General features: G+C 39.8%; 1 protein-coding gene across 2 annotated transcripts in view; it reads right to left on the minus strand.

The window, feature by feature from the left end:
* Positions 1-9,385, minus strand: part of LOC105507235 (cytosolic beta-glucosidase) — a 130,462-nt gene extending 121,077 nt beyond the window's left edge. For both annotated transcript variants that reach the window (XM_011935662.1, XM_011935661.1), the window contains exon 1: positions 9,226-9,385. In XM_011935662.1, coding sequence (XP_011791052.1) covers positions 9,226-9,283 — 58 coding nt within the window. In that variant the 5' untranslated portion in view covers positions 9,284-9,385. The remainder of the gene's footprint in view (positions 1-9,225) is intronic.
* Between the last annotated feature and the right edge of the window lie 572 nt (positions 9,386-9,957).

Genomic DNA, 9,957 nt, shown 5'->3' on the forward strand with positions numbered 1-9,957 from the left:
TCAGCTCACTGCAAGCTCCGCCTCCCGGGTTTACGACATTCTCCTGCCTCAGCCTCCTGAGTAGCTGGGACGACAGGCGCCCACCGCCTCACCCGGCTAGCTTTTTGTATTTTTTAGTAGAGACGGGGTTTCACCGTGTTAGCCAGGATGGTCTCGAACTCCTGACCTCGTGATCCGCCCGTCTCCGCCTCCCAAAGTGCTGGGATTACAGGCTTGAGCCACCGTGCCCGGCCCGCTTTCTCTTGGTATACTGTCTGAAATTCCATCAATTCCACATTAGCTCATTTTCTTAGTCCATTCTGGCTGGTGTAACAGAATGCTGTAGGCTTACCGGCTTATAAAGAACAGAAATGTTTCAACTCCAACTTATGAGTGAGAACATGTGGTGTTTGGTTTTCTGCTCCTGTGTTAGTTTGCTGAGGATGATGGTTTCCAGCTTCGTCCAGGTCCCTAAAAGGACATGAACTCATCCTTGTTGTGGCTACATAGTATTCCATGGTGTGTATGTGCCACATTTTCTTTATCCAGCCTATCATTGGTGGGCATTTGGGTTGGTTCCAAGTCTTTGCTTTTGTAAGTAGTGCTGCAATAAACATACATGTGCATGTGTCTTTACAGTAGAATGATTTATAATCCTTTGGGTATATACCCAGTAATGGGATTGCTGGGTTAAATGGTATTTCTGGTTCTAGATCCTTTCAGGAATCACCATGCTATCTGCAGAGAGGGGAATATCACACACCAGGGCCTGTCAGGGGGTGTGGGGGAAGGGGAGGGAGAGTATTAGGACAAATACCTAATGCATGCAGGGCTTAAAACCTAGATGACAGGTTGATAGTTGCAGCAAACCACCATGGCGCATGTATACCTATGTAACAAACCTGCACATTAAGCACATGTATCCCAGAACTTAAAGTAAAATTTTTTAAAAAAGAAAAGAAATTTATTCCTCACAGTTCTAGAGGCTGGAAGTCTAAGATCAAGGTGCCACTACAGTCAAGTTCTGGTGAAGGTGCCTTCCTGGTTGATAGATGGCTGACTTCTTTCTGCATTCCCACATGGCTGGGATCTCTTTTATTTAATATGAGGCAGAATTCCCATTCGTGAGGGCTCTGCCTTCCTGACTGTATTAGTCTGCTTTCATGCTGCTGATAAAGACATACCCGAGACTAGGTAATTTATAAAGAAAAAGTTGTTTAATGGACTCACAGTTTTACATGGCTGGGGAGGCCTCACAATCATGAAAAAAGGTGAAAGGCATGTCTTACATGGTGGCAAGAGAGAATGAGAACCAAGTGAAAGGGGAAACTCCTGATCAAACCACCAATCTTGTGAGACTTATTCATTACCATGAGAACAGTATGGGGGAAACTCCCCCATGATTCAGTTATCTCCTATCAGGTCCCTCACACAACATGTGGGAATTATGGGATCTCCAATTCAAGATAAGATTTGGGTGGGGACACAACCAAACCATATCACTGATTAATCACCCCTCAAAGGCCCCACCTCCAAATACCATCACATAAGGGGATTATGGTTTCAATTTATGAATTTGAGGGGAACATATACATTTAGCCTATAGCACTCATCTTCTTTATTAAAAAACACAGGAATAGAGAATTTCTAGAAGTTGGATATATTAGTGATGACAAGGAGGATGATAATGGTAAAAGCAGGGAAATTCATTCATTAACTTTGAATAGTACCTCATGATTTATGATGCACTTTCTTCTTTTTTTTTTTTTTTTTTCCTGAGACAAAGTCTCGCTCTGTCACCCAGGCTGGAGTGCAGTGGCATGATCTCGGCTCACTGCAAGCTCTGCCTCCTGGATTCACACCATTCTCCTGCCTCAGCCTCCCAAGTAGCTGGGACTACAGGTGGCTGCCACCACACCCGGCTAACTTTTTGTATTTTTAGTAGAGACGGAGTTTCACCATGTTAGCCAGGATGGTCTCCATCTCCTGACCTCGTGATCCACCCGCCTTGGCTTCCCAAAGTGCTGGGACTACAGGCGTGAGCCACCACGCCCAGTGGAGGCACTTTCAAATATTAATGCATGTTAATAAAGACTTCCACATAAGTTAATATTATATTAAAGTCTCCACTTGTGTTAATAAAGATTTCCAGTTCAAGGTGGGGAATACAGTGAACATATTTAATTCCTTTTCTTCTCACCACCTCATTGAAATAACAGTAAATAAGAGAAGGAATCTACAACTGAGCTGAAAATAAACAACCAAAAAAGGTCCCAACAGAACAAAACATTTCCTAAAGTACTTTTCTGGGCCAACCAATTTGGAGAGAAGACCAGGCCTCAGAGCAATCATTATGGTAATTAAAGGATTATCTATCTTACAGCTGGCTTGATGGGTTTTTCTTCTCTATAAACAGGGTCATTTGTTCTGTCTTTACCCCATGTTGAAGTCCTAAGAAATGCTTCATAAAAGTGAAAGGCGTGACTGGGGAGAACTACCATCATGGGTACTGAGGCCATAGAAAAAAAGTAGAACAAACTCTAGAGCTAAAAATATGAACTTGAAAGGTTATGCAGAAAGGAAACACAAAAGTTAAAATCAAGCACACTCTTCCTGAAAGTCCCTGCTATATGGCAGTTATCAAGGTCTGAATTTTGGCTGTCTCCACTCATGCCCATAGTCTTTTGTGAGATGACTGGCTGTCAATAGATCCCACCGAATTATACAGAACTCTGTTTCTTAAAGAGTCATTCCTGACTCAGTTCATAGAACTATCTAACTTCAAAGGAAGCCTAAATCAGTTACTGATATTAATCAACATAATCATTCATTCATAAGCATCATAAGGCATTTGACAAAAAACAAGTAACCCAAAAGATAAGGACCAAAATTCTTTATTTGATACACACAAAAAAGAAAGAGAAATTAATTTTAAAAGTTTTTATCATAAATTGGTCATTTATAATTGTGTATATTTACACAGTACCAAGTGGTGTTATTATTTATGAATACGAATTTTAAAAATTAAATCAAGCTAGCCAACGTATTCATCACTGCAAATACTTAACATTTTTATGGTGGGATCACTTGAAATCTACTTTCTTAACAATTTTGAAATGTACTATATTATTAACTATATTCACTACCCCATGCAATAGATCTCAAAAAACTTTTTTTCTCCTCTCTGACTGAGGTGTTTTACCCTCTGATCATTACCTCCAAGATTGCCCCCACCCGCTAACTATGTAACCACTATTCTGTTCTGTGCTTCTGTGAGTTTGATTGTTTTAGATTCTACATGTAAGTGAGCACATGCAGTATTTGTCTTTCTGTGCCTGTGTTATTTCACTTAGCATAATGTCCTCCAGGCTCATCCACATTGTCTCAAAGGACAGAATTTCCTTTTTTTTTTTAAGACTGAATAGTTTTTCATTGTGTATGTATTCCACATATTCTTTATCCATTCATCTGTTTATAGACACTTAGATGGATTCCAATATAGATATTGTGTTGCTGAAATGAATATGGAAATACAGACTTCTCTCTTACAAACTGATTTCAAATCTTTGGGGTAAATATCCAGATGTGAGAATGCTGGATCAGGAACTTAATTTTTAAAATTAGCACTATTAAAGAGATTTGAGAGGTGACAACATACAGAAAATAAAACATGACTTCCTGAAACAGAAGCAATTAAATAATTCATTCCTAAAATTAGAAATATGGTTGCCAAAAATAAATATTCAATAGAGGAGTTGAAAAATAGAATGAATTCAGCTAAAGTCCAAACACAGTTAAAGTATTGTCATTTGGAAGAAAAAGTTGAAGAAATAAACCTAGATCCAAAGCAGCACAAAATGTAAGAAAAAGGTCTCCAACATTCATCCAAAGAAATTTTTTAAAAAGAGAGAGATCAGCATTAGTAATTTACAAGTGAGAAATTGGAGACTTAGAGAAGTTAAATAATTAAACTCTCTAGCAGTCTATAAACAGAGTCCAATATATTTTAGATGTGTCCCCCCTCTTAAGCACAAGGCTGAAATTCAATCAATACATGTAACTGTGGCCTCAGTAGTTGTGTATGGCTGACGTCCACTCTGACCAGTCAATCCAAACGTCAGTCTAGTCTATGCCTACTCTTTACAGTTGGCATCTGATTGGTGAGCATGGGAGTATATTTGTTGATTAATATTTGAATATCATCCCTCTCTAAGCCTATACTCTTCCAATGATGCCTACATAATTAATTTCATAGTAAATGAAAAAGGAGGGCAATATTTGATACTTTTGTGAATTTCAAATTTGAAACTGGGGGAAAGAAATAATAATGGTTTCTGTCATGTCAACTTTTAAGCTATGATAAATTTTATGAGTAAATGCCCACATCTCTGCTCCCTGTGTCCTTATATACCAAGAAATAAATGACCATGCTTTAACTCTCCTTCCCTTCCTTCTTTCTTAGGTGGTCCAGACAAGCAGCATATCTGTCTGGATATTCCTCTTCTAGAAGAGTACCAAGGGCAGCCAAGAGATCAAATCTCAGACTGAGATGCTTAATCCATGGGATTTAGGAGAAAATAGAGATAAAGACACACAGTTAAAAATCTGTTGAGTGAAAAAAACAATCAGGAAGTGGTCTTAGAGAAATATGGGGCTTGTGCTGACATTTACAACGAGTAGATGAAGTGTGTCTCCAGCTCAGGTTTGTATGAATCAGTTGAGTTTTTCTTTTTTTTTTTTTTTTTAAGGATCAAAGAAAAAACAGCCTATATAGAAACACCATAAACTCAAAACCAAAAATTGTAGCTGTCATGTTCTTTTTCCAATTTTTAAGTGAACACACACACACACACACACAAATGTCTTAACTATAAGAATCCACCTTTAACATATCACGGCAAATAGAGATGGCCAAAGTCTGAGGCAACCCCTAATTTCTGACGACATAAAACCAAAGTCAAACTTAAAATCAACTGTTGTATTAGATTAACATCAAGGATTCACAATGCCATTCATAAAACTGAGGCCTTTGACTCCTTAAAAACCACAAACTCAGATCCCACTAGGAAGCATTAACACAGTAGTTTAGAATATGCTTAGGATTTGTGGGATTTTGCAAAGCATGTTCACTCCTTAAGAGCCTTCCCTGAAATCATCGGGAGTTAGAAACTCTTAAGAACTGTAGAATTGGGTCCTCAGTGTCATTTTCATAGCTCCTCTGTGGCCTATCATCGAAGTAAACAAAGTGCCACGGAGCTACCTGATCTTTTTGCACCTCACATTCCCTCCAGCCAAACACAGAGGACAGAGTCAGCTTCATGAGGAGATAAAATTATGGGAATTTTTCTCTACTTAAAAGTATTGCAGGAGACTCACTTCTGTATGTACGATGATTTTTTGCACTTTCTTCCCTGCCTCTTAGTCTAACAAATGCATTTTATAGGTTTTACACGGTTCTTTACAACTCACCTAAAACACATAATTTTCCTCCTGCTTATACCATTTATTTATTATTTATTTATTGGATTTATATTGTGCTTTCCTCCAAAAGGCTCAAGGCACCATGCAGTCAACTCTAATATAATAAACATTAAACTCTTCCTTAGGACCATAAACAGTGAAATAGCCAGAGGAGAGGAAGAAAGGATATGAACAAGGACAGGACAAAGGAAAGGTGTGATTCCAGCAACATATGCAACCAAGTAGCCAATATGTTAGGAGACCTGGTGATAAGTCCCAGTCCCTGCCCCTCTCAGTGGGCCCCACCTGCAAAGACCCTGACAGTATTTCCTATATGGAGAAAAAATATCTCCATTCTTGCAGTGAGAGTGAGGGAGGGTATGCTAGTTATTCTTCAGGGATTTCAAGAGAACATCTGAAAACAAATATACCTATACAGACAACTGTATTTTGAATACAGTGGAAAGAGAGACAGTAGAAAGAGATACATGGTAATGTTTTATAACAAGTATTCAAAGTGTTAGATTTTTTTTTTTACAAATACAATTCAGGCTCAGTCCTCAGTTCTGCTGAGTGTCTCCTGACTTCCAAAGGACCTGCATACCTTCAGAGGCCAGGGCAGCACAAAACTGCAAAGATTATCAGAATCAAAAAGAGACAGGCTGTTCTTGGCTTTTCAATCTAAGCCATGCTGATTTGATAAAGCCACCAGTGAACTTCCTGCACTGTAATCCAGTCAGTGGTGGGAGAAATGGTTAAAGAGTAACTCTCCTGGCAACTGATGGTGAACTAGTCAAGCATGAGCAAGGAGGGAACATATTCTAACTAGCAGTCAAAACAAGAAATGACCATTCCCACTAAATGGAGTAGACAGTGTAACTCTCCTTCTCTCAGAGTGCAAGAGAATACAGCCAGGAGAAAGAAAAATAATAATAGTATTGGCATTAATATTAGTATTTGGTGAGCACTACATGCTGGCACTCCTATACCACAGTTACATATGCTCACCTCTTTAGTCCCTAGAACAAATCTACAGAGAACAAATGACTATGTTTCAAATTTCACAAATAAGGAAACAGAGGCTTAAACACATTATTTGCCCAAAGTCACTCTGCTGGTAAGTGCTTGAGCTAAAATTCAGACACAGCACGAAAGGATCAGGAAGAGATCCTAGGGTGGAAAACAAGCAAACATGCAAAAGTTATTCTGTGAGTTGACAAAGAGAGCAGACGGATGGCTCTTGGCAGAGCATGCTGGATCAAGTACCCTACCTAGTAAACTATAGATAGAAAGTTAATAGCAGGTTAGAGGCCACAAATAAAGACCTCAAAATATGGCAGAAGCAAGCCCAAGTCAAAAGAACATAAGACAAACTGGCTCCAAGTAGACAGAAGAGATGCAACAGTATCATGATCTCATGATCTCTTCACATGAGATCATGTGAAGACAGGAGTTCCGAATGGGCCCGTTAAAGTTACTTCCAGGTCCTAAGTGGGCAGGAACTGAAAGTTGGTAGTTGAAACCCACTCTATTGTCTTGTATAACTAATTGCATGTTTATGTCAAGTTAACTGTAGAGTGCCACAGTGAATCATTCTTTGTAATCCTTTTGTGATCCTCCCAGATACAAATAACATGCATCGAGCAATTACTAAATGCCAAGCACTTAACATACGTTACCTATTTAAACTTTGTAGCTGTGCTACACAGGAGACACCATAATAATCTCGGTCTTACAGGCGAGGAGGCACAGAGAAGATGAGTCGTGTGGCCAAAGTCACAAATCTAGTAAACGGAGAGATCGAATCCAAGTCTAAAGAGTCTTCCCCCAAAACTCATCTTAATAATCACCAATGCTTTGTTACTTCTAGCATCTGATTCTGTTTATGCCATTCTGGTGCTCTACCATGCTTTCTCTGTTTTTCTGACCTCTCTTTTGAGAAAGAAACTAACCATGATCATTGCTTTTGTTTTTATTCCTAGAGGGTCAGCCTATTCGGTCACCCTCTACGACAAAGTGGAAATTATCTGGAAGAAGACGAAAGATCCCATGTAGCGGGAAAGGTGACATGGAATCTCAGCCAACTAGGACATTGTCAGACGTTCTTTTAAAAGAGCCTGGTATCACAGATCATATATGTGCAATAATATACATAATCCCCCAGTGGGAGATGTCTTCTACGTGACAGTTATTACAACTGTGTGGTAGAGATTCCTCCTTCCCATTCTAGAGGATGAGGAAATAGCAATTGAAGCTGGGAATCCCACGCAGCATGGGTTGTACCAGGATCAACTTGTTCTGTTTCTTTGTCTAGAAAGATCTCCTCACATTCAAATGGCACTCTCCTCCTCATATCTTAAGTTTAGAAGGGGTGATGCTAGTTCACAAAGATCCTCCCTGATGATCCATCCTGAAGAACTGGTTTTCACGTGACCCTTTCCCACAACGTCCTATTATCACCATAGCACTTCCCATAGCAGTCATTATTTCATTGATTGATTGACTTGTTTTTCTTGGTGTATAAGTTTTCTAGGGGTGCTGTAACAAAGCGTCACAAAATGAAAGGCTTAAAAAACAGAAATGTATTATCTCACAGTTCTAGAGGCTGGAGTTCCAAAATCAAGGTGTCAGCAGGCTCATGTCCCGCCAAGACTCTAGGTAAAATCCCTCTTGCCTCTAAGTTTGGTGGCGACTATTGCTCCTTAGCTTACTGTAACATTCCAATCTCTCTCACACACACATAGTGTTCTCCTTGTCTCTTTGTCCAAATTTTCTTCTTTCAAATTTCCAAATTCTCAGTGTCCAAATTTCCTTCTTCTTAGGACACCAGTCATACTGGATTGCATATCTGCCCTACTCCGATATGATCTCATCTTAACTTGGCTAATTACATCCTCCAGTGGTCAGTTCTGGCTTCTAGAACTGTAAGAGGATAAATTTATGTTGTTTAAGCCCCAGAGTTTATGATATTTTATTACAGCAATCCTAGGAAGCTACTACAATAACTCACTTTGCTTTGTTTAACGTAGGGTTTCACATACTTTCTTGACCAAATAAATACTTTCTCCATGGTAGCTATTAACAATCTCTAATTCCCTGCGGGCGGGGGGAAAGGTGGACATACATGTTTTAGAAAAGTAAAGCTAATCTTCCTGTTTCACAGATGAAGAAACTGAGACTCGAGGAGGACAAAGAATTCACACACTCGTGTGTGGTAGGATGAGGTCTAGAACTGGGGCTCCACAGCCACTCTGGGTGCTCTTTGCCATTTGCTTCAATTCACTTCTCAGCTGCCCAGGAAATACGGTGGCATACAAGATTAGGCTTGGCTCGGCACTCACTGAGAATAGAACAGGGAACTTTTCCCAATTAATGAAGGTCTCTTTGAAAAAATCGACCCAATATTTTTCCAGCCAGTAGAAAAAATGATTCTCCTTTGTAGAGGAGTTGGGGCAAATGGGTTCTAGAAATCAATTATAAAAGCAGCTGGTCTAATGTAAACTGGTGTCTCAGCTGAGTTTGGACTGACTGAAAATCCAGCCACAGCTTGGTTTTCACCTCTTCATCCCTCCACCCTTCCTTGTGCCTAAAGAAAGAGACAAGAGAATGTGAACCCCCACCCCCGACATGTTTGAAAAGGGAAACAAATTCATTGATAACATTGTGGACTGTTCAATTCTTTACTTCTTTTCTTTTTGCCTCCTTACCCCACCATCTTCCTCAGGTACACAGAACACACCAAAAATAAAGCATTCCCACCCCAGTGAAGGGGAGAGTGTCCCCTACCTTCTACTTGATAAGCTGCAGTGGCTGCCGCCCATCCAAATCCCACAGGGAAAGCCATGGTTTAAGAAACTGTCTACTGGGATCCTCAGCTGCCAGAAGCAGAGCACACTTTGGCCAGAGGAGCCAGGCAATTGTGCAAACAGAAAATGAGCTCTCACCCCAGATTGGGGCCTCAGAATGCAAATATTTATGCAAACAAGAAGGAAGCAGGGGCAAAGGACACTTGACTGCCACAGCCTTGATAAGAATTCAAGACACTTTGTACAAGGCCATCAATTATACTTTCTTCCCCCAGCACTCCCTGATTCTTAACAGAGTTGACAACCCTGGGTGCTAAGTCCCTGATTTGGCAGGGCACCCATTTACCTGATGTTTTGCCTTTTAAAGTTACATTAACATTGTTTTAAAAAGTCATATCATCCTACTAGAATTTTCCCTTAGTTCATGGATCATCCCAATTCCTGATCTGTACTCTGTAGAGGTAACCACTTTTAACCATTTCTTCTGGTATTTAATCCCATATTGTTTAAATGATAGGTGGTGCTTCTTACTTTTTTCAATTTTAGATCATTATTGACTTCTGGGTATAGGGCAGAGGATCTAGCTTTCTCTCTCACACACTCTCTCTCTCTCTCTCTCCCTCTCTGTTCATCCTCTCTCCCTCTTTCTCTTCCACCTTCTCCCATCTAGCCAACATGATAAAATTACCTTTTCATTTAAATGAATTCAATG

This window comes from Colobus angolensis, unplaced genomic scaffold, assembly GCF_000951035.1.
Source record: "Colobus angolensis palliatus isolate OR3802 unplaced genomic scaffold, Cang.pa_1.0 Scaffold146, whole genome shotgun sequence".
Taxonomy (NCBI): Eukaryota; Metazoa; Chordata; class Mammalia; order Primates; family Cercopithecidae; genus Colobus; species Colobus angolensis.